Source organism: Arachis ipaensis, chromosome B7 (assembly GCF_059453495.1).
Source record: "Arachis ipaensis isolate K30076 ecotype BB chromosome B7, ASM5945349v1, whole genome shotgun sequence".
NCBI classification, from domain to species: Eukaryota; Viridiplantae; Streptophyta; class Magnoliopsida; order Fabales; family Fabaceae; genus Arachis; species Arachis ipaensis.
Genome location: NC_142442.1, coordinates 136981963 through 137009743, shown reverse-complemented (window position 1 = coordinate 137009743; position 27781 = coordinate 136981963). Strand labels below are relative to the sequence as shown.

The 27781-nt window shown below is 34.4% G+C and overlaps 2 protein-coding genes and 1 pseudogene across 3 annotated transcripts; 2 read left to right on the top strand and 1 right to left on the bottom strand.

The window, feature by feature from the left end:
- Positions 1-5273: 5273 nt before the first annotated feature.
- Positions 5274-7349, bottom strand: LOC107607844 (auxin response factor 17 pseudogene; annotated as a pseudogene).
- A 5837-nt stretch (positions 7350-13186) lies between these two features.
- LOC107606103 (Galactosyltransferase family protein) lies at positions 13187-16857 on the top strand. 2 transcript variants are annotated; one of them, XM_016308080.3, is made up of 11 exons: positions 13187-13425; positions 13611-13707; positions 13810-13865; positions 14028-14245; positions 14432-14495; positions 15143-15215; positions 15301-15421; positions 15535-15622; positions 15745-15870; positions 16063-16172; positions 16279-16857. In XM_016308080.3, the coding sequence occupies exons 1-11, from the start codon at positions 13334-13336 to the stop codon at positions 16425-16427; spliced, it is 1194 nt and encodes a 397-aa protein (XP_016163566.1). In that variant the 5' UTR covers positions 13187-13333; the 3' UTR covers positions 16428-16857. The 2 variants fall into 2 exon arrangements, with proteins under 2 accessions (XP_016163566.1, XP_016163565.1); XM_016308079.3 differs by having other exon boundaries at positions 14019-14245.
- Positions 16858-17229: 372 nt separating this feature from the next.
- On the top strand, positions 17230-21744 carry LOC107606102 (vacuolar protein sorting-associated protein 9A). The gene is made up of 5 exons (XM_088493234.1): positions 17230-17613; positions 17829-17976; positions 18972-19142; positions 19549-19728; positions 20634-21744. Exons 1-5 carry the CDS (start codon positions 17522-17524, stop codon positions 21477-21479), a joined length of 1437 nt encoding a protein of 478 aa, XP_088349360.1. The 5' UTR covers positions 17230-17521; the 3' UTR covers positions 21480-21744.
- The last annotated feature ends 6037 nt before the right edge of the window (positions 21745-27781 follow it).

Genomic DNA, 27781 nt, shown 5'->3' with positions numbered 1-27781 from the left:
ATTTCTGCGATGAAGTCGGCCATGGCCTGTGCTTTGATTGCGTATCGGGGTTCGAACTTGATGTCGAATTGGGATAGTTCGACGGACCATGCTAGCATTCTACCCGCTAGGTCGGGCTTCTGTAGTACCTGTTTGACTGCTTGGTCGGTTCGAACCGTTACGGGGTGGGCTTGAAAATATTGCCGCAGGCGTCGGGACGCCGTGAGGAGGGCAAAGGCTAGTTTTTCTAGGCGCGAGTAGCGGGTCTCTGCGTCTTGTAGGACTTTGCTTGTGAAGTATATAGGTTTTTGCTCCTTTTTCTTGTTTTCTCGGATGAGTGCCGCCGCGAGTGTTTCTTCCGTTATGGAGAGGTATAAGTACAGGGTTTCCCCTGTTTGGGGTTTGGCGAGGATTGGTGGTTCCGCCAGGGTTTTCTTGAAGTGTTGGAATGCCGCTTCGCACTCTTCTTTCCATACGAAGGGGGCTCCTTTCTTCATTAGTTTGAAGAAGGGGATTGCTTTTTGGGCTGATGCTCCGAGAAAGCGAGATAGGGCTGTCAGTCGACCGGTGAGCTTCTGGACGTCGCGTAGGTTTTTTGGGCTCGTCATCTCGAGAATGGCGCGACATTTCTCCGGGTTGGCTTCAACTCCGCGTTGTGTGATCATGAAGCCGAGGAACTTTCCTGCCTCCATTCCGAAGGCGCACTTTGTTGGGTTGAGTCGCATTTGGTGTCTTCTTAGGGTGTCCGTTACGGCCTTGAGGTCGCTGATGAGTTGTTCGTCGGAGTCAGTTTTGGCGAGCATGTCGTCTATGTAGACTTCTAGTTTGGTTCCGGATAGGTTCTGGAATATTTTGTTGACGAGCCGTTGGTATGTTGCTCCGGCGTTTTTCAAACCGAAGGGCATGACTGTGTAGCAGTACGTGCCGTCGGGGGTGATGAACGCCGTTTTTTCTTCGTCGGGTCGGTGCATGGGTATCTGATTGTAGCCGGAGTACGCGTCCATAAAGCTGAGGTATCGATGTCCGGATGCGGAGTCCACTAGTCCGTCGATGTTCGGTAGGGGAAAGGCGTCTTTGGGGCAGGCTTTGTTGAGGTCCGTATAGTCGACGCACATTCGCCATTTTCCGTTGGATTTCTTTACAAGTACAACGTTTGCTAACCAGGTTGTGTAGGGAAGTTCTCGGATGAAGTTTGCTTCGAGCAGGGCTTGTACTTGTCTCTTGACTTCGGCCGCTCGGTCTGCTGACATTTTTCTTCTTCTTTGTGCTACGGGTTTGGCTTTGGGGTTCGCGGCTAGCCGGTGGGACATGAAGTCAGGATCTATCCCCGGCATGTCGGCTGGAGTGAAAGCGAACAGGTCTCTGTTTTGTTTTAAAAATTGGGAAAGGTCTTCTTTCAGGTCATAAGGGAGGTTCCTGTTGATGAAGGTGTATTCGTCCTTGGTCTGTCCTATTTGCAGTTTCTCCATGTCGCCTTCTGGTTCGGGTCTAGGTTGGCCGTCTTGTCGGGCATCTAGGTCGGCCAGGAATATCCCGGCTGCGTCGCGGGATTTTTTCCGTAAAGCCAGGCTGGTGTTGTCGCATTCTGCCGCGATTTCCCGATCTCCGTGGATGGTCCCGATGGAGTCGTCCTCCGCTATGAACTTCATAAGGAGGTATTTGGTAAAGATGATGGCCGAAAAGTCATTAATCGTCTTTCTTCCGAGGATGACGTTGTAGGCAGTGGAGTCTTTTAGGACCACGAATTCGGCTATGAGTGTCCTCCTCTTGTCACCGGTTCCTATGGTGAGGGGGAGTGTGATGGAGCCTTCCGGTTTGAGGAAGTTGTCCCCGAGTCCCGTGACGCCGTTGCGGTGCGTTTGGAGATTTTCGTCGCGGAGCCAAAGCTTGTCGAAGGCCCCTCGAAAGAGGATGTTGGAATCTGCGCCGGTGTCTACTAGTATTCTTCGGACTAGTCCGGTTCCGATCTTCGCCGAGATCACGAAAGGTGCGTCTTCGGCTGTGGTGCCGTGCTGGCAGTCCTCGGGTAGGAAGGTTATTGCTTTGTTGGACATGGGAGTTGGGGCTTGGTTTCTGATGGCCATTACCTGGAGGTCCTTTTTTATCTTGGATTTTGACTTGCATGGTGCATCTTTGCCCGTGATGACATTTACTATGATGGTCGGGTCTTCTTCTGGACTTTCTCTTGGGGGTCGCTTTTGGGTTCTCGGGTTACGTCCTTCTCTCTCCGGTGATCTGTCTCTCTCCACGCGTCTCGGTTCTCTGATGATTTTGGTAAATTCTGGGAGTTTGCCGTCTCGTATGGCTTGTTCAAGGGCGTCTTTAAGGTCGAAACAATCCTGCGTTTTGTGACCGTAGCCTCGGTGGTATTCGCAGTAGAGGGTTTTGTTGCCTCCTGTCCTTTCCTTGAGTTGTCGGGCTTTTGGAATGATGCCTCGGTCCGCTATTTGGTGGTATATCTCGGTAATTGGTGCGGTTAGGGGTGTGTAATTGGAGAATTTGCCTATTCTCGGTGTCCGGTTGGTCGGCCTCGGGTGGTCTCGTTGATTCTCTTTAGGTGTTGCGTTATGGTGAGAAGCCGAATTGCCGCGTTGGTTGTTGCCGTGCTGCCGCTTGTTGGCCGCGACGACTTGGCTGACTTCTTCGTCGTTGATGTAGTCTTTGGCGACGTTCTGGATCTCATGCATGGTCCATACCGGTCTGGCGGTGAGGTGTTTGCGAAAGTCTTCGTTCATTAGTCCGTTGGTCAGGCAAAGGCTTGCGACGGAATCCGTGAGTCCGTCGACCGTTAGGCATTCGTCGTTGAAGCGGTCGAGGTATTTTCTTGTGGATTCGTCTTGTTTTTGTGTGACCCCGAGCAAGCTGATGGGGTGTTTGGCTTTAGTGATCCTTGTAGTGAACTGGGCCATGAATTTTCGTGTGATGTCGTGGAAACTGGCTATGGATCCGTTTGGGAGGGCGTTGAACCATTTGATTGCTGGCCCGGCGAGGGTTACCGGGAAAGCTCTGCATCGGACCGCGTCGGCTGCTCCTTCTAGGTTCATTCTGGCTTCGAAAGCCGTTAGGTGTTCTTGGGGATCCTTGGTTCCGTCGTACTTCATATTGGTAGGTTTGTCGAAGCCTTTGGGGAGCTTTGCTCTTAGGACTCTTTCTGTAAAGGGTGTAGCGCCCATTATTATGTGGTCGTTTCTCGTGCGCTTGGTGTTTCGGTCCCTCCGATCTTCGTCTGAGTAGCGTTGAGAACTCAGATCTCGAGAGGTGCTACGGTTATGTTTCTTGTTGTATCGCCGTTCTGGTGATTTCTCGTGTCTGCGATCGCGTGATGGACTGCGACCGTTTCTTCTGTCGTCTTTTCGGGTTGGCGATCTACCGCGGCGAGATCTTGATCTGGAGGTTGCATGGCTTCCGTGCTCGTTGTTGTGTTTTCCTTTGTTGGTTATCTTGCCTTCGAGTTCCTGAACCCGGAGGCAGAGATCCTGGATGATCTGTGCTGCTTTGTCGCTGGCTTTCTCATGATGTCGTCTGTCCGTGACGTCGTAATTGTTCGCGTTTTGGACCGCACTCGCTATTCTCGCTTGGTTTGTGACTTCACGGTGCTCGGGGGTCGGGTTAATTGGTTGAGTGTCATCCTGGCTTGAGGGGGTTTCCTCTAGGACGTCCCCCATCGGGCCCGGTACGCGCAGGGTCCTCACAGACGGCGCCAATGTACAAGAAGTCTCTGGTACGGGTTGAGAGATGGATCGGGAACCTGCGGGTCGAGGCGGATGCCGGATCACTTGACTGGGGCGATGGGGGGTGGTACCTGCAAAGACACTCCGACGCTCAAGTCAGAATGGATCTGCGAGGTAGAAAGTGTGTGGAATGAATGAATACCTGGAGGGGCCTGAGTCCTCTATTTATAGGTGATGGAGGATATCTTATCTTATCTTATTTGGCTAAGATAAAGGGGACGTTTGAATTCGAAAGTCGGTTAGGAGTCTGAGAATGCCGTTTTCGGGCCTTCTAGAAGTGAGGAACGGGTCGGACCCGGGGAACCGGTGTTGGGTTCGGTCTTGGATCCGGGATGGTGGGCCGGATCCGTAACACATCCGAACCACTTAATGCATATATTCCTTTCAGTTATTTTATTATTATTATTTTTATCATTCTATTTTTATTATTAAATTTGTATTTAACATTGTGTGTGGTATGAAATCTCAATTTTAATTTTATTTTTTTACATGTGATTTTATTTTTATATAGCTTATATTATTTTTATGGTTAGTTATAACCAATTCTTGACCCCCAATAAGGGAGGAGGCTAATCAGAGTAAAAATAAAAAATAAAAAACAGCAACAAAATACACATTGACACATATTTTATATTTGTTTTTTTATTTTTATCTACCATATCATACACAATAAAATAGCAAAAACTAATTAGACAATAATTTTTTTGGTATTACTATTTAAGATTATTGTGAATTAAAATTTTATTACTATTCATTACATATAAAAAAATCGTTGTGGGTGAAAGTGAAGCAGAAGAACCAATTTTTAATGATATTAGTGGCCAAAAAATTGTTGCTAGTGAAATTCTAATGCTTGATGTTTAAAATATTTCAAATAAAAATTATGTAATATCCACGATACTTGTTTTAAGTTTAAAACTATATCACATATTTTATTTAAAATTTAATAACTTAACATTTACTTAAATTATAACGTGTTATGATATGAGATAATTAAAAATATGAAATTTATTTTATTTTAATTAACTAAAATTAATAAAAAAAAAGCGCCGTGGTAATGTTACTAGGCCATGTTACTAAAGTTACAACATTTTTTTCACTTTAAAAAATTTGGTTTGTAATACCAAAAAAAAAAATTTGTATACAGCTGCTTCACTTCAAGGTCATCATGCAGCATCTATCACGTGGTTACCTGTATAAAAGGATTAAAAAGTTTAAGCAAAAAGTCGAGTCGTAAAACATATGAATGCCAATCATAGAAGTAGAGAACCATGGAATGACCTTACAGCAAAGAGCAAAAAAAAAAAAAACCAACAACACAGAAGGATAAAAGTGGAACAATGAGTTCATTATTAATGGAAACAAATCTAACAAGCATTACAAGCATCCCCATGAACTAGATAATCCATTTCTTCGGTACAGAAATTATCAACTATATACTAATAGCTGTTTTTTTATATATATTAAATTCATTCTTAAGATAAATTTCAGTTTATTATTCAGATATAGGCTTATAGACATACCTGTACAGCTAGATGTTACTTTCATAGAGGAGACATTATTTTATTGTATGTTGTCTTCTCCTTCAACATTGTTATAGTCAGCAATTTTATCAGAAACTTGATCTGTTTGAATAGTACAACCAAATAACTGAAATGAAGTAGCTCCAGATTTGGTTGAGTTGCTGTTAGGGGTCTCATCAATGGGAGTCAAACTAGACTTGCTATGTGGTGATAAGTTTTTAGGCTTATGAGTGTCAATGTTAAGTTTTGGCAACATAACATTTAACTTTGGTACAATATTATTCTCAAAGGAATTATCAATAGACAGAGAAGGATCCATCGGAATGAAGGGATAAGTAGTTGCAGAAAATAGATGAGGCCTGGCTCCCTGCATGCTAGCAGAAAAAAGAGTATCATAATTACTCAACAATGTTTGATTCAGCAATCCCATTGTTGAATCAGGAATAGAAAATCTTGTAACGGAAGAGGAGGATTCTCCCATTTCATTAGTGAATACTCCAGAACCATCTGTAGTTCTGAACCTCTTTGTTGGGAAAAATATTTGAGGAAGTAAGAGTGTCTCAGAAAGAAGTTCCACCTGCCATGGACTGACAGGATTTACATTCTTCAAAATTTCGGATTCATCCCATGTAATCTATAAAAAAGAAGAAAAAAAAAAGCCAACCTCAACTTCAATAAAAAATATTATAAAAAGATATTATGACCAAATCTTTATTTAACCAAAACAACCAGTAAAAATCCATCTATTATTTTTTAACGAACCATAACAATACACAAACAAATTGCTGAGACATAACGACAGACCAACAAATTGTTTCTTTCTTTCAATTTTTCTTATTATTATTATTAGATAATCACTACGTTAACATTGGGATCGTTAAATTTTTCTTTATTTATTTCTTTCATTCCGTTCTTTTTCTTTTTCCTTTCTTGCCATTTCTTAGTCAAAGTCCACATCAATGTACATAAACACACAAATCAAAATTCACAAAGCGGGCAAATTTTATACCTGAAGCGTGCGCCAAGGAGAACCGCTCCATGGTTGATCTTTACCGGGAACATTAACAGCAGAAACAGTTCCCTGAAACCAATCCATCCGTGACGAATCATAGTTCTCTCTGCCCATTTTCACTCTCATCCCAACACTCCAGGGAATACCATTAATCATCGCGTCCACCTTCTCTGCTTTCACCACAAACTCCCCCCAACCCACGCTTGGATAGTAAACAACTTCGAACGGCTTGTTTTGCGCCGCCAGCTCCATCGCCTCCGCGACCGATGTCGAAGTCACTCTCCCCTTCTCGTTTCTTGCAAATCCCTGTGTCATCGCCTCTTCTTCTTCCTCTTCTTTTTCTTTTTCGCCCTCGTCCATCCCGACCATAGCTGCAACCCAATCCAATCCACCATCTGAGATACCGTCCTCCAGCGACATATTACGGCGGAGCCCGACGAACATCCTCCCATGGGAGTCCTTCATGAAAACCACAGTATCGCCGGAGATAATCTTCTTGCTGTTAACGAACTTGCTCCAGCCAGATGTGAAGAGGTGCCGTCTCGGAGTCCCGCGGTAGATGTGGCGAAACTCCCATACGGCGCCATGGAGATCGGTTATTCTAAGGTTCTGCACCGGCGGGTCCTCTTCAAAGTTCAACGGCGGAAAGACCAAGTCCGCACAGGATCTCGGCACCGAAAACCCTCCGCCATTATTCGCATCGGACCGCGTGAGAATCTTGGCGTACGAGATAACCTCTTCATCGTCGCCATTGCCGTTGCCGCTGTTGCCTTCGGCGGCGACGGCAGGTGGAAGAAAATCTTGAGCGGATCCATTGGTGACAGGAAGAAGAAGAATCTTGAGGAAGACCTCGTCGGTGTTAGGATCCGCGAAGTAGTTGACGGCGGCGACACGGCAAGGGATGACCGGCCTGGAGTAAACCAGAGGTGAAAGGTTTTGCGGTTGCGAAGCAGCTTGGTCGATGTGTCCCTGTGGAAAGTAGTAAACCCTAGAGTTCACTACTGGTGCCTGTGCAGAGATTCCAGCACATGCGCGCCAGAATTTGGCGGGAATTGGTGTTGGCCTCGGCGGCAATGATGAGGACGGAGCACTACGGCGAGGCATGGCTGATGAGGACGGAGCACTACGGCAATGAGAGAGTGATTAGTATGTGTGGTTTTTTTTTTATGACCGAAAAGAAAACAAATGTGGGGATTTTAAATCAAACCATGCAGTCTTTTATATAGCTACCCTTAGTCAATTGAATCAAACAAGTGATTAGTGTAAGACTATAAGGTTAGTTAGAGCAACCCTCGCAAAATCAAATTCAATTGAATTTTGAAATTTAAGTTTTATGTTCTATCTTATCTTTGAATGGGAATATCTATGGTCATCACTGTTAACTGATCATTAATTAGTTCTATCATTTGTATAATTGTATGTGTGTTTTTACTTTTTACGTTTTAAGTTAGTAATAAAAACTCTTTTATTTGTATCCCTGATGACATGGCTTAGTTCGTTTGGAAAGACAAGTAGTTTTCATGCAGTTCAATTTTTAAAGCAAGTTGATGATATACTGATTAATTAATTGCATTCATTTCAACCTTAATAGTTAATACTACTATGTTACTACCTTCTTGACTTCCCATAACAATTACTCATTCTATAATTAGTATTTTTATTTTCAATACATACGTAGGAATTGAAAATTAAAATAAAATTTATTAGATAAACAATTGGATAATAATGATTGTTTAGGGTAGCATGATTGTTTTTTTCATCCTTAACAATAGGTTTCGGAAATCTCTCTACTAAATCAAATCTCATATTTTAATAACAGATTACAACTAAAGATAAGACAAGATCTCATAAAAAAAAAAGGATAAGACAAGGTGATATTTTAAATTTTAACATGTTATCTTCTTCTATCTATAAATCTGTTGTATTTATCGAAAATCTGGACAAAAAAAATTATCTGTTTTAATTTGTGGTCTAACTTCTTTTGTTTTTATTTTTTTATAATTTTTTTGTACTAACTTATCATGGGATTAAAAGTGCAAGTTCAAATTAATCTAAGACATAAAAAATTAACTGAGTCAAAATTCAAATTTTATTTTAGTAACCAATTACAACTAATGGTAAGACAGGATGACAATTTAAATTTTAACATGTTATCTCCTATGTATAAATCTTGTTCTTTGACCAATTTGGTTCTGAATGTTATTTTTGGTATACAATTTGGTTCTGAATTTTTTTTTGGTCATGGTTTTTAAAATATTGTATTGCTTAATAAAAAGGCTTACAGGAGAAACCCAAGGCGGCCCAATAGAGACAATGGTTTTTCTGGTAGCCCAATGTGAAGTAGCTTTAAAAGTACAAAGGAAAAAAAATACTGATAATACTTTTCTCATCTTTACTATAATAAATTAATAAGTAATTATCTTAATAAAAATACGTTAATTTGAAAGAAAATTAACGATTAATAAGAAAATGAATTATTCTGAAATCTGAACAGATCAGTATTTTAGTAGTAAGATTGAAGGAACTTGACAACTTGTAATTCAAGCATTGCTAACAGATCGCTAATTAATTAATATTGTTAACAGATATCAAATCAAAGAAAAAAACAAGAGGCAATAAGAGACCAAATATAAGAGTTAACTTGCTGTAAATGACCCGCTATACAAGTTGACTGTACATAGTATGACCAAAATTAATTAATTAATATTATCTGTTATTTATTGTATATCATCTATTTTATCTAGTATTTATTATCTATTATATATAATTAAAGAGTTTAATTAATATGTATACTAAAAATATACGTCAAAATTATTATAATAGAAGTTTTTAAACATTTTATTTTAGTAAATATATTAAAAACTTAAATTATGTTTTTTTATTTCTTTTAATAATAATTTTAACATTTGTTCTTATTATTTGTCACTCTATTTTTATTATTAAATTTGTATTTAATATTGTGTGTGGTATAAAATTTTAATTTTAATTTTATTTTTTTACATGTGATTTTATTTTTATATAGCTTGCTATTATTTTTATAGTTAGTTATAACAAGTTCTTGACCCAAATAAAGGAGGAGGCTAACAGGAGTAAAAAAAAAAACAGTAACAAAATATACATTAACACACATTTTATATTTATTTTTTATTTTTACCTATTATATCATATACAATAAAACAGCAAACACTAACTACACAATAATTTTTTTGGCATTGCTATCAAGATTATTGTGAATTAAAATTTTATTACTATTCAGCACATACAAAAAAATAGTTATGGATGAAAGTGAAGTAGATAATGATATTACGTGGCAAGAACCAATTATCTAAAAAATGGAACTAATAAGAGAGTAAATAAAAAATCAATTGCCTAAACAATTGTAATCTTAGTAATTAGATTATGTAAAATCAACATTTAAAATTGAAAAGTATTTGTTATCATCGTTATTTTAATTTTCATTTTCTTGTGTAAAAAAAATTATATTTTTTGAGTTATTTATCCAAACGCTTACAACTTTAAAATAAGTACTTTTATAACTAAAAATTCAAATACAAAATAATTTATTTATAAGCTGCTATTAATAAAAATTTTTATACTTTAAACTCTTTTTTCAAAATAACTTATTTAGGTTGTTTATTCAAATTAGACCTCAATTATTAATGCTCTCTTTGAGTTAATATTAAAATCAATATAACTAATAAACTTTTTTTTTTCGGTAGAACTAATAAACTATTTAATATTAATACATGTCAACTCTTCATTTTATTTTTCTTTTCGTTTGTATTTTTCTAAACTACTATCTTTAATAACAAAAAAAAAAAACAAAACTCTTATTTAATTTGGGGTTAGCTTAAGCTCAGTTTGGTTAATGTCTTAAAATTTTGAGATATAAACACAAAAAGACAATTTAATATTAAATTTATTTAATTACAAAAAAATCGCATAAGAAACACAAAAATTAGCATTTATATTGATTCTTTCGAGTCTTAAACTATTTCTAAAAATAATAAATACATGTTTATTGTATCTATCGTGTGTAAACGTGTCTTTAAAAATTTATATTTCAATAACCAAACAATAAATATATGTGTTATTATATCTATGTCTCTGATTGACATAAATCTAAGACAAACACTATCTTAAAAATTTAGTTTAAATCAACCCACTCAAATTCCTAAGCTATAGGAATTGAATCTATTTAAATAACGGATTACATAAATTGGGTCAAAATAAATTATTATTATTATTATTATATGAGTTGAAATTTGTCTAACTCAATTTATAATTTTTGTGAATGAATCAACCCACGAATTGTAACATACCTTGATAATTTTAAATATAGTTTATAACAATATCAAATAATACTTATAATTTTAATCTAATCTCCCATGAATCATACTGAAAAACAAAATTATCAAATAATAAAATTTGTGTAAATACTAAATAAGTAAATATAGATATTCCACATGGTAATTATACCCTAAATAATGTTGAACGTCTACTTCTAGGAAGATTCCAATGTCAAAGACATTCAAATATAAATTCCATGCGAAAATCACGCCATGAACATATCCCAAAAAAAAAAAAATCTAATCTATCTCCAATCCAAATAACTGAAAAAAGAGTATTAACTAAGTATTAACTGTTTAGAAAACAGGAGAAGACGCCATTTCTGACGGCACTTAGTTGTATGGCCAAATCCTTTGACAAAAACAAAACAATGCGCGTCACGAATAATCAAACACATGACTAATCACGTTGTAACTTGCTTACCAATCACTATCATTATGTTCAACACAAAATTAAATTATTATATGATGTAAGAATATTCAAGTTCAATTTCTATAAATAAAAGAAAAAAAATCCTAGAAAGAGTTGTCAAATTGAATAGATTCGCAAGTAATTTTTTTACTTACAATTTATAAAAAATTATTACATTAATATTTAGTATAATTTTTAAAATTAACTTGTAACTAACTAAAAAATCATTTAAAGTGTTTATATATATAAAAAATAAAAAAAATGACTTCTTCTTATAATAAGAGACTTTTTATTATTTTTTTAAAAATAAATAATTTTATAACTAAAAAATTAAACTTATTTATAAAATTTGTAATATAAGTCTTTATATTTTATTTTTTTTAAATTTAATTAAGTTGTTTATTCAAAATGACTATTATAAAAGATGTTTTTGTTTCGTCTTAATATGGATTTATATAATTTAATTTTGATATAATGATTATGTAAATTATTATTATTGTATAATTATATCTGTTTTTTTAACTATTATTTAGCATGAAAATATAAAATAATACATTCCAACTGCAATCATATCAAGCTAATCTATCCAAGAATCGGTTTTACATTGTATTTGGGATTGTTCAAAAGCTCAGCTTGTTTTCTTGTCATCTTTTAGATTTGAAGAACTGGTTTTTGTATCATAGCAGAGAGCATCCGTTCAAGTTCTTTTCGGACTTTGGTGGATATAGCGAGTAAGGAATAATGACATCTTTAATCCTCATGAAACTTGGCCTCCGAAAAAAGTGATTTGTCTGGTATTAACTTCAGAAAAGGAGCTTAGGAATATTTTTGAATTACAACGTATGTCTCTTCTCTCTACTCTAAATGGTTTTTGGAATCCTCATCCATTGGTACTTTTAAAATTAATTGTGATGCTAGTTATTTTGATTCGGGTGATAGTGTTTGTTTTGCTTGTATTATTAGAGATTGTAATGGGAGTTGGCAAAGAACGTGTTTGGGAATGATTGAGAGTAATAGTATTCTTCAAGGAGAATTGTTTGCCATTTGGAGAGGATATCTCTTAGCTTGGGATGTGGGTCAACGAGATGTTATTTGTGAGACGGATTGTGTGAAGCATTTAATCTTGTTACTCAAGATGGTTTTGGGTTTATTGATCCATTGGTGTTCAAAATAAGAGATATCATGCATTGAAATTGGCGTATTAACTTTCGTTTGATTATGAGAGATGCAAATACAGTAGCAGATACTATGGCAAAGATGACGATGAAGTTACAACTTTCACATGTGAAGCTTCTTTCACTTTGAAAGGAGTTTAAGGATAATCTTCAATAGGACTATCCCTCTATTTAAACCGTTCCTTATTTTATTTGTTTTATTTTTCTTTATTTAATTTATTTCGGTCACAAAAAATATCAAGCTCATCTATCAATGGAGGCATTCGTTTCACATCCTTTCAGCTCTTCAATGAAACTCTACTTAAATTAAATGACAATCATAATAATAATTCAACTCTTCAAATAATATTTAATTTGAATATTTTCAATAATATAAAAATAGATTTACCTAATATTTCTCTTAATGAAACATATTAAGATTATCAATTAAAATTATTTTTATAAAAATATAAAATTTAAATTTTTAATATTTTTATTATATATTTATTAAAGTAAATAGTTTGAAAATGTCTAATTGTCTACTAACAATAAATTTAATATAAATTTTCTTGAAAACTATTTAATATGAAAAAAGAATTTTATTTTTTTAAAAAAATTATTTTTATTTAAAATAATTTTTATATAAATTAATTTTTGTATATAATTTTATTTTTGATAAATTTATTTTATTAATTATAAATAAAAATATTTTTTATAGTTGACATATTAAATTTAAAAAAGGTAAGAATTGATTTAAAAATCAAACTCTTTTTAATCTGAATTTACAAATGAAGAAAAAATAAAAATTAATTTTTTTAAAGAAATTTAAATTATTTATTTTTAATTATTCTAAAACCAAAAAAAAAAAATTGATTGAGTTTTAATTTTTAGCATTTCAAACAAGCTTAGTATGTTTTAAAAAAATATATATTAGGTAAATCCAACAAAAATATATAAGTAAATTCTGATTAAATTAATCCATGCAAATTAAATTCTTAAAAGATACAATTTTATTAAGCAAAACATATGTACAATTTGACGGTTCATTGGACCAATTCCTTGTCTCTTTTCATATTGCATTCCTCTCTCTCTCTCTCTCTCTCTCTCTCTCTCTTATTTTCATTTCAGCTCATCTTCTTCCATTGAGACCCAGAAGAACAGAAGACGACCATAATGAAGACTCGTGCTTCCACCAAAATCTCTGCAAAATGGGTTCCCATTTTCTCTATCTTTTCCTTCCTTCTTGGCATGCTCATCACAACCAGGTCCATCCTCTTCTTCTACCTTCACTTATCTTTTAATCCATGATGTGACCTATGAATTTGGCTTGCTCCAAATTTGGAAACTTTCGTTACTATTGTTACGCTTTTAGCTTCATTTAAAGTTCTAAACTTTGTGATCTGGGTCATGGAAATTTTTTTTTTAAAATTATTTTGCTGGTTTGATGCAGGGTGTGGGAGCAACCTGAATCAAACGGCATGCTGATTTCGAAGCATCAGCGTGATCAAGAACTGCAAGTGATCTCAGGTGACTGCGCCACCAAACAGGTATCTTCCGAGTTTGTAACAGCATTTGCCACAAAGTGTTCAACTTTAATACATTTTTTAAACTTTCCTTTTTTGTGTTTATTTTCATTTTTGGAATATCAGAAGCAGCCAACTAAGGATGCGATGAGTGAATTGTACAAGACACATGAGGCAATTCAGTGAGTGCTTCTAACTAATTAACCTGAGTCTCTTTCCTTTTTTTGGCTTAGATTTGGTTGCAATTTGAGCTTTTTTATTTTTATTTTTATTGTATTTTGGGGTTGAATAATAAATGAATAATTGTTTTTTTTCCTCTCTGTATTTATATTGAGGCATGCCAGGGCTTTAGATAAGCAGGTTTCCATGCTACAAATGGAGCTAGCAGCTGCTAGGAGTTCTCATGAAGCCGGGATCTCAGACTCGAATAGCACGGCCACTACCATGGGGATCAAAGGGGAAGGCCTTCCTAGGAAGAAGGCCTTTGTAGTGATTGGAATAAACACAGCTTTCAGTAGCAGGAAGAGGCGTGATTCGGTTCGAGAGACTTGGATGCCTCAGGGTATATTCTATTTCCTCTAGAAACTGTTTCTGCTAAGAGTCAATTTTGGTATCCACCTTTAAAAAATGGGGTGAATATTAGAGGAGAAGTTTTAGATAGATGATTATATGGATCCTAATATTGAGGGGACATTGAACTAGAATGGCATGGCCAACTTTTATATGTATCTAATACCTGTTTGAACAGGAGAACAACTTCTTCAGTTGGAGCGCGAGAAGGGAATTGTTATCAGATTCATGATTGGTCACAGGTAATTGGCTGGACGATTCTAGTTTAGTGTGACTGTAAATTATCTTGACAACATAAGTTGTTAAAGTTATCCTTTCCTTTGAAGTTTTAATGTATGTTATTGTGTTTTTGTGTAATTTCTTTTAATCCTAAATACTTATTAGGATAATAGTATACTCAAACTTATCTTCAGTATTTACTTTTGCCCATTCTATTTCTTCTATATGCCTATGTTGTGCCTTTCGTGGAATGTTGAACTATTTTATTGTAAATTTCTTCTTCCATTAGCATATACCTTGCTGAACTTGGAGTGTTTGGTGAATTGCTTCTTTTAGTATGTTGTATGGTGGTTGTATTTTTGTCATATTTAATTATATACACTAAGCCTCTAAGTAAGTATGGACATTTATGCTGATTTTGTTCTTAAAATTGGCTTTCTTCCAGTACCTATAGGGCATGGTGTCATTTTTAGTTTCTTTGCCTATCTGAGAGCTTAAACATGATATAAGATAAGGCCCAATGACGTCGTTTGATCGATGTAGCCGATCTTACCTAGTGGGATAAGACTTTGTTGTTATTTGTTTGCCTATTTGAAAGCTGATAATATTTATAGGTTGCTAATAATTAATAATGGATCTAACGTGGATGATGTTATCATTGCTATCTCAGTGCAACTTCCAACAGCATTCTAGATCGAGCTATTGATGCAGAAGAAAACCAGCACAAAGATTTTCTTCGTCTGGTAAGGCAGACGATAGCACATTTTATCTACAAAAACTCTGGTTAATCCGGCAGGAATTTAATCTTTGACATATGTTACCTTGTAGCAACACGTTGAAGGGTATCATGAACTGTCTGCAAAGACAAAGATATTTTTTTCTACTGCAGTTGCAATGTGGGATGCCGATTTCTATGTTAAGGTGGATGATGATGTCCATGTCAATTTAGGTATATGCTATCTCCAGATTCTCTGTCATCTTTCTTAAGTTTCCTCTACCAATTCTCGTCCCATTTCGTTTGCACAAGTACTTATTCCCCTCCCTAACGTATGCTATTTATAGGTGTTTTGGCAACAACGCTTGCTCGTCATCGTTCAAAACCCAGAATCTACATTGGTTGTATGAAATCAGGGCCTGTTCTTTCTCGAAAGTAATTCCACCGAACTTCTATATCTATATATTCGTACATATAATGGGAATGCGGTTACTTTTATTCTATGTCTTTCTTTATGTCATTGTATTTACCTGTTAAGTGCATTTCTGTATATATAGGGATGTCAAGTACCATGAACCTGAGTTTTGGAAGTTTGGAGAGGAGGGAAACAAATACTTCCGACACGCAACCGGGCAGATATATGCGATTTCTAAGGATCTGGCCACTTACATTTCCATCAACCAGTATGTTTATTGTTTGCAACAGCTGTGCATCATTGATCATTTTGCATAAGAAACCTTGTTCATGACAAAAATGTTTCGAAATATGAACACAAAGCTCATGGATCAGTCTATTGTAGTTGTAACCATCAAGAATCTACTGTATATACCTTTACAAATAGACAAATTTCATCTGGATCCTTATTGTGACTTCAGGCCAATTTTGCATAAATATGCTAACGAAGATGTCTCACTTGGTTCGTGGTTTATCGGTCTTGAAGTCGAGCATATTGACGAACGCAGTATGTGTTGTGGGACACCTCCAGGTACTGTATCCGATAAATATGTAACTATTTCTATGTTAATCTCCTTTGCAATCTCTTTTGGTTATGGTTCTCACTTCTAGTTGATTTACAATCAATGTTCCTGTAGATTGTGAGTGGAAGGCGCAGGCCGGTAACATATGCGTGGCGTCATTTGACTGGAGCTGCAGCGGAATCTGTAAGTCAGTGGAGAAGATTAAATTTGTCCACTCAAAATGCGGCGAAGGCGATGGAGCTGTATGGAGTGCTCTACTATAGATATATTCTGAAAGAGAGAACTTAGAAAAGGGACTCTGATTGTTTAATAGCAGCTGAAACAAATAACAATTTTTGGATTTGAGCTCTGAGATGGAATGGAAGAATCAAGAATGCATGAGGTAATTAGAGCCGGCAACCGAAGCAGGTTCATCGATTTTGGAAGCTGTTAACTGGAGTTAGCAATGGCATGAATGTGGATTTCAGGATACAGATTTCTTCAGAGTTCACAATACCTTCCGGTCTTATTTTTTAGTATGGAAGGATATGAATCAATACAAGGTGTTATGTTATTTGTACGTAACGTTTCTGTGTTTGTAGTTGAAGTGAGGTTACTTGATTTTTTGTTCTTTGTAGTAGTGAATGATAGCATTGTATTGTAACTTATACTGTATGTTAGAATTTCGATATGCTGAAATCACAAGTTTCACTAGTCCTATTTCTTCTTAACAATTGATCCATTTATCAGAAGCATTGGAAAGTTTATTTTTTTCACATCAAATTTTATTACACGTTTTAAAGATGGAAATCTATTTATATTTGTCTTTTATGTCAAGTTAATCTTTTTTTTTGGTGACATGTCAAGTTAATCTTTGAAACCATATAAAGATTTTTATTTATTAATTTCACAATAAAAATAACTGCATGAAAATTTCATCTTATTTAAATTGGTATGTTTTACTGTAATGTAGAATTGGATATCAATAGATATTTTTTTTATATACGCAAATCTAACTCTCAGATTTATATTGCACCTTTTGATTTGTGTTCCATTAAATTTTAAAATTCCTCAAATCTAACCCTCAAATTTGTTAACATTCATGTTAAAAAAAAAATACATCAAGTTACCATTAGTAGGTATTACACGCAATGTAACAAAAAAACGAAAGAAGAAAGAACATGACAAAATCTGTTTAAAGTAAAATAAAAAATAAAATAAAAAAGAGAAAGGGTTTACATGGAAGGAAGGAAGGTGAAGATTTGAGAAGGATGAGAAAGTAAAAAATTGTGGTTTTTGATCGCATCAAGAAGGAGCAGTTTCTCCGTCTTGGTGTTGTCAACTCTTCGAAGAAGAAGTCACTGCGGCGCGGCGGAGAATGGAACACGCCGACGTTTTCCTTGGCTTACACGACTTCCTCGAGCGGATGCGCCAACCCTCCGCCGCCGATTTCGTCAAAGCCATCAAGAGGTCTCTCTCTCTCTCTCTCTCTCTCTCTCTCTCTCTCTCTCTCTCTCTCTCTCTCTCTCTCTATGATTCCTTTCTATCTAGTTAATTTATTGTTATTGTTAAACCTAATTGGTGCTTTAATCAGAAACTAGCTTAGCTTAGCTTAGCAGTAGGTCTAAATTAATTACTTACTATGATTTTAGGAGTTAAGAGAGAGTGTGTTCCATTGATTGCAGTTTCATAGTGTCGTTTTCGAACAATGCACCTGATCCTGAGAGGGACGGTGGCGCAGTGCAAGAGTTCTTTGCCAACATGGAAGCTGCTTTTAGGGCTCATCCACTTTGGGCTGGTTGCTCTGATGAAGAGCTCGAAAGTGCTGGTGAAGTTAGTTTCTTTTCTCTCTTTAGATATCTTTGCACTTTTGGTTTTGCTTATTCAGTGCTGTATTTATGTTTTTGATCCAAAACTTAAGATATTTATATTCAATTAATTAGGTACTAGATTGTGGATCACTGAATTGTGACATTGATCCTTCTAATATTTTTTTTTTCTTTGATTTCTGTGGTCCTTGCATTTGGTGCAGCTAAAAATAGTGTAGCTTTAGTCTCTTAGCCTGTAACTTGGGGTGGTTGAATTCAGTTATTTATTCGATCGTTATGACCCACTTTTCCCTTTTCATTTTTCTTCTGGAGGCTTTTTCTTGGATTTTATCTTTGAATAATGATTAATTCTATAAAGCTAGTGTCAAGAAAGTTGTAGAGATAAATTTAGAATAGAAGACGGATTTAGTATTGTGGTGTGTATTCGCACATCTAGTTGCCTCATTGCAAAAGAATGTTTTGTAGCAATCGAGGCAGCAATTTGCTCGTAGGACCGCCCATTGATTATATACCATTGCACAATGTTATGGTGTATTCTGAGATATGAATTTGTTTGAATGAAACTTGCTAGCGAATGTATAGAAGGTTGTTATCCTTGAGCTACAAAAAGGTAAATAAAACTTGAACACCCTGGTTGTCAATTTAAAAATGTAACATATTTTGTATATTCGATTTAACGTATGTTATTTACTAGAAACTAGAGTTTATCTAGTCACTCTGCCTGCCAAGTGCACACATCCCTGCAATTTATGCAAGTATTATTATCAAAGCTCATTTCTTTATAGTTTAGTTAAAATCTTGGACATGCATGAATTAAACAAGAACTTAGTCGTACTTTTTTTCCCCAGAATTCAATGAGTCTTTCGGAAAATTTCTGATTCTATGTGCTTTCTTACTGATGCCACCTTTTTCTGCTGTAAATTTTTTTGTTACTAATTTAACATATAACACTTACCTTGTTAGGTGATCTATTGATCATTGGGTTTTGCTCATATGCAGGGGCTTGAGAAGTATGTCATGACAAAGTTGTTTGCCCGTGTATTTGCTTCTCTTCCAGAGGATGTAAAACTTGATGACCAACTTTCTGAAAAGATGGCTTTAGTTCAACAGTTCATCAAGCCAGAAAATTTGGATATCAAGCCAGCCTTTGAGAATGAAACATCGTGGTTGGTGAGTACATAACTACACATTCATTTTTCTTTTCCCCACAAAAGGAAAAACATATGTAGGTTTAGCAAAACTGTAAAAGCTGCTCAGAGTTATTAAATTTGAAGATTGAACCCTTCATAACAACATATTCTATGATGTATGACATATGCACCTTAATGTTTGTCACTTTGTCTTTCATGATGGATAATATTCTTGATTGGCCAATCTTTTCCTAAGAATCAATTTTATATAAGGCTCTCTAGTTGCCATATTAGTTTGTAAATTTTCAATTTGTCAAATGCCAGGCAAAAGTGCTGGAAGAATTCTTCCAATCTTGAGTTTTTACTACAGCTTTGGCAATCTTTTTCTGTATGTAATCCTGCTTCCTTAAAATCTTATATTTTCTGTTTGGTTTTTATGGCGGCAGCTTGCACAAAAAGAATTGCAGAAAATCAACATGTACAAGGCACCCAGAGACAAACTTGTCTGTATACTAAATTGCTGCAAGGTTATCGGTAACTTGCTGCTTAATGCTTCTCTCGCATCCAAAGATAGTCCTCCAGGAGCTGATGATTTTCTTCCTGTGCTAATTTATGTTACCATAAAGGTAATCCCAATATTTCATCACAAATTGATATGCACATAATTTTCAAGAATAAAATAATTTTGTTCCTGAAGTACAATTTTCTTAGTTCCTGTACCCTCTAAAAGATCATGGGTATGAATTATGGATATTCACTTGTACATACATATACTTGTTTGCCCCTTTTGTCCAAGTTATCTTGTTGAAGAGAGAAATGGGGCGGTCATAGGAGGTGTTTGGGTCAATCGTGGGGGTTCTTTTTTCGTTTTCTCTTGTCAATCTGTTTGTTTTGTGGTTTCCTATTGGAGGTTTTGTTTTTGCTTTGTGGTTGCTTTTGGAGGATATCCTCTCTTGCACTTCACCCTCGTTGTCTTCTAACATATATTCCTCTATTTAAAAAAGCTTTAACATACAGTCTTTTGCTTCTTGAACTTTCCTTAATAGAAATAAAGTTTGTAATTGGGAAGTTGTGTAATACCTTTGCATGTTGAAATGCCTTGTTGCTTGAACCTGTCCATTAATCATGGCGTGACCAATTGGCCATAAATACACATTCTTTGGTTGGGGTGTTTGTTTCATTAATTTATGTTAGTTGCTGTAAACAATTTAGTCCTTTGTAGTGCTTATGGTGCAGATATATTTGACTTTATTTTTGGAAATCTTTGCTATCAAAATTATTTATCTGTTCCTCAAAACTGAAGACTAGTGGAACTGGAAATATATGACAGTGAGAGACATAAACTACAGAATTATACTGTGTTATCGTTTCTTTTTGCCGATGTGTTAACTTGAATGATGGATTTTCTTTTATACATGTTGCTCAAACTTAGATTGGCCGAACATGCCAATTATGCATAAAGACCTTATTTTCTCTTAGAATCTTCTTTTACAGTTAAAACAAAGTTTCTTCTACTAATGATACTTTGCAGGCGAACCCTCCACAACTGCACTCAAATCTACTGTATATACAAAGATTTAGACGCCAATCACGATTGACTGGGGAAGCAGCATATTACTTTACAAATATGCTCTCTGTTGAGTCCTTCATCTCAAACATCGATGCAAAAGCCCTTTCAATGGATGAAAGTGAGTTTGAGAGAAACATGGAATTCGCCCGCACCCTTCTGTCGGGGCTTTCAGCTAGTACACAAGATTCCGGTTCAACTTACCAAAATCATGGAAACCAGCCAAGATCAGAAGCCACCAAGCACCAAAAAAGAGCTTCAAATGATAATAACGATGCCTTATTACAAACTGCTCCATCTCTTCCAAAATACGAAAATAAGAATATGACCCTCGCAGATGAGTCATTAATCACAAAGGTTCCATCCCTCTCAGAGTTGGAGAACAAAGGGGCAAATATGCTTTTAAAGGAGGATAAATTGAATGAAGTTTTCAGGGAGTACCCATATTTGTTTGCCAGTGTAGGTGACCTAACAGTAGGTGATGTTGAAGACCTACTGAACAATTATAAACAACTTGTTTTCAAGTATGTTTCTCTCTCCAAGGGGTTAGGAGTCTCCACTAAATCTCATCCTTCATCATCTAATCCACCAAACAATGTTCAAGTCCATGATGAAACCACAGTAGAGTCAGCATCAGATGGTGGACATGTAGATGCCCACGAGAAATCAGAAGATTCTAATGATTCAAGTAAAAAAGAGGATAGTTCAGAAAAAGTTTCACCAGATGAGGAGAAAACAGTTGAATCTGTTGTGCCACAGGATGAAACAGCTGCACCAGAAGGTGGGACCAGTGTAGAATCCTCTGATTAGTTGGAACTAGAAAAGATCATTTTTTGCCCCCCTTATCATATACCCTACATTTTTTCCACCATCTTTTCATGTAAATTTACTTTATACCTTTGGTTTTGTGGTGCTTGGCCCCTGCTTTGCTTATGTATGGGGAATACCATGATCACTATGCCCTCTGTAACATGTTCTTTATAGTTTTTTAGAACTTTCATGAAATTTCTTTTCTCAACTGACTAGAAATTTGCTATTGATAAAAAAGAAAGTAAAGATGAAAATTGAAAATCCAGTTGTGTGTTCTGCTATCCCTGTATGCAGTGAATAATATTCTCCTCTTCATCATAATATAATAGCTCTTTATGTCTCACCTGAATTATGTTATTGATAGTGGCTGTTCTTCTCACAGTGGCCAGATATGTGTGTGATAATAAGAGATTATGATGAAGTTATATTTAAATAACAATATTCATTAATCATTACTTATCCATAATGGTCTACAAGATTGCAATATTATATTAATATGCTGGATCAAGAAAAGTTATGTAACAGAGGGGACCAAGTTGGGTCTCAGCCATGTTGGAAACATTGTATTTGCACATAATGAACAGTGTGAAGATCTATGAAACATGGAAATTGGGCCATGGGAGCTGGTAACCCAGATTAGACAACCCTCCCCAAAACAGTGCCAGCTTTTGTAGCACCGACTAGATATTATTCACTCTCCAATCAATATCAAATATAAGTAAATAATTATTTTTAAATATGAAATATTTGAGTGTTGATAAAATTAACTACAAAAATACCTAACATTATATTTATAAAAAAAATAATTTTTATTTGATAAAAATATTTAATTGTTAAATTTTTGTTGACTGTTAAAAAATCACGTTAAATTTTTAAATTTTTTCGAGTATAACATTAATTTAGTTTTTCAGTAGTCAATTTTATCAATACTCGAATATTTCATGATTACAAATATGAGTATCATGCATCAAAAAAGGGAGAAAATGAAATAATTCAAGAGTGAGGGAAAATAATGCATATACATTTCTAACTTTACATGAATTGTTTCTTTTCCATGTTTTAAGACTTGATCGAGAATTTGATTCAGAGGCATTAAATCTTGCCTACAATATCAACACAATAGGTTATGCTTCTTTTTTACAAAGCTGGATAGCACCAATGCCTTGTCTCTTTCTCTTATATCCTTATATTGAAAAAATTATTCCCTTAATAATGCAAAGTATTTTATCATATACAAGTTATGGAACCTCATCACTCATTATCCTCTTTGCAAATCACACCTGAAAGATTAACTAATAGTTTATTCATAATCGTGTAAGATTTTCCAATAAATATATTTTTCTTTGGTTGAGCTTTCATAATCTCAAGATCATGTTCTGGTCAACTAAACTTCAGACTTGTCTGACCTAAGCAAGGTTCTTCTCCATGCTTAAACTCTGTCATAGAGACATTTTTGGAAAATGAGCAATTAACTGAACTCCTTCAAATAATGATTTTGTTTAACTACTTTTATAAAAATTTACTACTTTTAAAAGAATTAAGAGAAAATGACATTGATATTAAAATATTCATAAATAGGTGAATTTTAATATGTCTATATTTATGGTGACTATAATAACTATGAAAATGTTAAATTAATTATTTTTTTATATTTTAATATTTTTTAATAACACTTTTTTTTTAAATTATTAAATAATAAAAATACTTTATTTTAATTTTAAAAACACTTTTTAAAATATCATAACTAATGTAATCACCGTGGATTTGGATCTTCTAAATTTTGAATTTCACTTTAGAGAGTAAAGTTTGATCTCTCACTATTGAATAATTTCTTTCTCATATTTTCTCTTGGTCCCACTTATAAAATAAATAGTAAGAGATCAAACTTTATTCTCTAAAGTGAAATTCAAAATTTAGAGGATCCAAATCCAATCATCGTATTATAGATTTACTAAAATCACACTGATAAGTAACCTTAAGATTTTCATTAGCCAAAGCCTTAAATAATTAATTTATACTATAAAGTTGCACCTGAAATAATTTAAGACAACAATGCATGTCCTATTCTTTGAAGACAGTCTTTGTCAATAGCTATGTTTAGTATGTTCACAAGTAGGTTCACTTTTCACTAGCCTAATACATGCCTGTTTTACTTTGCTGTAGCATTTTATCATTAATAGTAATTAATTATATTTTCTAATTTTCATGTTGTTTCTCTTGGGCAGTGTTCCTTATAGTATTTTTTATTTTTTTGTTTTTTATTTTAAAATTGACCTTTTTGCCCTTTTTATTTTGGACGGAATCTACTAAGTTTTGGATCTCTCTAGTCTCTACTCCTTCAACAACAAATTTTCTTGCTTCTCTTCTAAGTTATACAACCATTATAGCACAAAGCAGATTCTTTTGCTCAGCAAATTTGTGATTCTTTATATATAAGCAAATTGTAAAATATTATTGATAAAAATTAAATAGTAAAAAATATCATCTTAATTTTAGCTATATCTTTTAAATATTGTCAAAATAATTTCATAACCACTATATTTATCATAATTATAGTTATTATAGAATTCACACACACACACACACAAAACTTTAGTGAAATATTAGTTTGGAGGGAAAAAATGTAATAAGTTCCTAAATAATTTTGTTTGGATTAAGTTTTTTCTTTTTCTTTTTTTCCATTTTTAATACAAACTAAAGAATTAAGATCCCATGAGATACCAAAAGGTTGTGATCACGTGCCTTACACATGCAGATATTGATGGCGTGTCGGCCGCAAATAAAATGCATCAACCAACCAAGGTTTTCAATCAATATAATTTTCTTTCCATGTGATTAGTTTTACGTTTTGTATTCTCCTTTTTCCCTTTTTTTTTTGTTTTTCCTCCTTGTAACGTGTATATTTTATATTCTTTTAATTTAAAATCAAGAGTCATTAAAGGCAGCCTTAAAAAAATAGTGATTATGTCTGAACATTATCATATGGTATTTGTGTGTATAAGTAAGACTTATCTAACTTAGGACTTGAAAAAATAATAGATTTGAAAATTAAGCCCATATGACTTGATTATTAATTAAAGTGTAAAACTATGTATAGCTGTCCAAATTTATCTCGATAATGAACATACTTAAGCAAATGATAATATTTTACATATAAAATTCACTAGAGTACTATCATACTTGAAATTTAAGAAGAGCTCGTATTTAAAAAAAAATCATATTACTTTTTTTCATTGTATTTTTTAATTTAATCAATCAAAAATTAATCCGTTGCAGTTAAAATTCTATTTAAAAAATTTATTATTATCTAATAAATTACTATATACACAATACAAAATTTTAAATTTTAAATTTTATTTAAGTAAAAAAGACCAATTAAACTATTCAAATTAGATAATTTTTGTTAGTTGAGTAGTTAATTCACTTGTCCACTTAAATAAATATCAGAGATTCTAATCTTATTTTATATATACAGTAATTTATTGACCAATGACATAAAGGGTTTTCTATGAAAAAAACTTTTTTCAGCAAGTAAAACAGAGGAAGAAAAAATGTGAATCTGTAAAATTGATTATTAGAACAGAACGCAACAGTTTACACTTTCTTGACTTTTCTTGAGCTCATCTTGAGCCTGTTTTACAATACTACCTTTAACACTCCCCCGCAAACTCGAGTGAGGCCTCTGAATCACTCAAGTTTGTCCTTCAACCTCGAAAAAGCAGTCACTGGGCTTTGTTAATATATCAGCTACATGTTCATTCCCTAGAATGTGAACCACACGGAGAGATTTGAAATTTAGCTTCTCTCGAATAATTTGAACATCAAGTTAAAAATGCTTGGTACTATTATGTAGCACTGGATTTGCTGTGAGTAACTCAGTGCTAAAGTTATCACAGAAAATAGTAGAGACTGTTCGTTGAACTTCTACTGATCGTCTACTTACTGCAACACCAAGTAATCAAATGAGGCCCTAAGGCTCCGTTTAGTTCATGTCTCACAAAGATTGAGACACATACACAAAGACATAAATATTGAGACAGGAACACATGTACAAAGACACGGTTAAAAAATATTGTATTTGGCAATTATAATGGATAGAGTACACATTATTTTAAAAAGTCTATTTTACCCTTGATAATTAAAAAAAATTCAATAACTGCATCTCTATCCCTTTATCTTCTTCCATCAACTCGTATTTCCAACAAAACTAATTTATAATTCAATTTTCATAATCCAGAACAAATTCAAATAACAAAACAAAATTTTACATAGATATATATTATTAGGGTTTGTGTTAAGAAGATTAAAGAAAGCAGAGAAAAAAAGAAGAGAAATAAAATTATGAATTGCAAAGATGAATGTAAAAATAAAATTATGAATTGTAAAAATGAATGTACTCTACTTCAGTAACTTGTACTCAGCCAATATATATACTCGGAATGAAGGTGAATAATAACAAAGTTGAAGAAGAGAAAAGAGAGCCCTTATTCGTGGAGAAGGAAAGTGCGTAGAGAAGAAAAGAAAAAAAATGAGGAAAAGGTAAAATAGTATAAAAATATAATTTCATTTGTGTCTTAAGTAAAAAATTTGTGTCTTACCTTTTTGAAGAGATACAAATTACATGTATTTTATGGGTATTTATGTGTAACTGTCTCTCAATTTTGTGTCTTAATAACCAAATAATGAACATCTATACCCATGTCTATGTCTTTGTGTCTTGTCTTCAAAAACAAACGCTACCTAAGAAAACACAATAACCTATTACAGACCTTCGATCCTCCAAGTCTGCTGTTCAATCTGCATCATCAAACCCATAAAGCCTATAATATGTGCTTGAATGGATCAAAATTTCATGCTCTTTTGTGCCTTACAAATATCTTAGTAGCCTCTTTACTATCTTCTAGTGAGCAAGCAATGGATATTGCATAAATTGACTTATCTTACTTACTGCAAAAGATATGTCTGATCGTGTGATACACAAGTATTGCAATGTTCCTACCACACTTCTATATAATTTTGCGTCATCAAACTTCTTAGAACCACTAGACAGCAATTATAAGGATGAAACCATAGGTGTAGGCATTGGGCTTGCTTCCCCATGCCTATTATAGATAACAAATGAATTATAAACTTGGTCTGGGATAGATGAAGTTGATCTTGAGCAGTCTTTTAAACCTCTATTTCCAAAAAATAACTTAGCTCCCCTAGATTTTTTAGAGAGAAAACTTTATTTAACTACTGTATCATGTTAACTATGTCACTATTATGGCTACCAGTAATAATTATGTCATCTACATAACATAAAATGTACATCACTGAGTCTAGTTTATGTCTAATAAAAAGAGACGAGTCTGACTTATAACTGCAAAAACTAAAGTGTTGTACTTAATTTATCAAATCATTCCCTAAGTACTTGCTTTAAACCATATAGAGATTTATTTAATTTACACACATATGAATCAGAGTTTGTTTCAAAACCAATTGGTTGATGCATATAAATAGTTTGATGAAGATCACCATTTAAAAATGTATTGTTAAAATCAAATTGACGAATTGTCCAGTTGTGTGATAAAGCAATGCATAGAATAAGTTTCACAGTTGTTGGTCTAATCATCGGACTAAACACTTGTTCAACTGTGCTTTGAGTTGCTTGATCTTGATTGTGCAAAATAGTCTTCAATTTTCTACCATATTTCATAACTGAGTTTGTGACCCACCATTTTGTTATGGAAAGTTTCATCCATTGATGCAAGCAGTCAAAAAACCAAATGACAATAATCTTGCTTTCATTGCTTGTAAGGAGATGACTCAATTCCTACTTCTTGATCAGCAATGGATGAAAATTGTGGAGGAATGCGTTCTTTAATGAGATGATCTTCGTAACCTTGTCCTTGAATCGCATTGAAGGCCTGTTGCTGCCAGGTTTTAAAATTAGTTTCACACAGCTTATCAGAAATGGGATTGAATGATCTTTGTTGATAGATGACTGTTGTAGCATTATTATTAGTGACTGGATTGGTGACAGAAGAATGGGTATTGGTCGGTCACCTTATAATAACATTTTCATAAGACCTCGCTAACTTTGTAGGGTCCTTTCCAATTGGCAGCGAGTTTTCCTTCCCCCGATTTGTTGACTCCTATGTCGTTTCTGATTAAGACAATCTCACTTAGTGCGAAATTTCTTCGAATGACTTTCTTGTTGTATCTGGTAGCCATCCTTTGCTTCAGCGCTGCTTCTCTTATCTGGGCTTGTTCTCGGACTTCGGGGAGCAACTCGAGTTCCTCTTTGTGCCCCTGTACGT

Coding starts and splice junctions, on each gene's coding strand:
- LOC107606103 (XM_016308079.3), top strand. CDS start 13,334: ATGAAGACTCGTGCTTCCACCAAAATCTCTGCAAAATGGGTTCCCATT. Junction 15,216..15,300: donor ACAAAGATTTTCTTCGTCTG/GTAAGGCAGACG, acceptor GTTACCTTGTAG/CAACACGTTGAAGGGTATCA. Junction 16,173..16,278: donor GTGTTGTGGGACACCTCCAG/GTACTGTATCCG, acceptor ATGTTCCTGTAG/ATTGTGAGTGGAAGGCGCAG.
- LOC107606102 (XM_088493234.1), top strand. CDS start 17,522: ATGGAACACGCCGACGTTTTCCTTGGCTTACACGACTTCCTCGAGCGG. Junction 17,614..17,828: donor TTCGTCAAAGCCATCAAGAG/GTCTCTCTCTCT, acceptor CATTGATTGCAG/TTTCATAGTGTCGTTTTCGA. Junction 17,977..18,971: donor AGCTCGAAAGTGCTGGTGAA/GTTAGTTTCTTT, acceptor GCTCATATGCAG/GGGCTTGAGAAGTATGTCAT.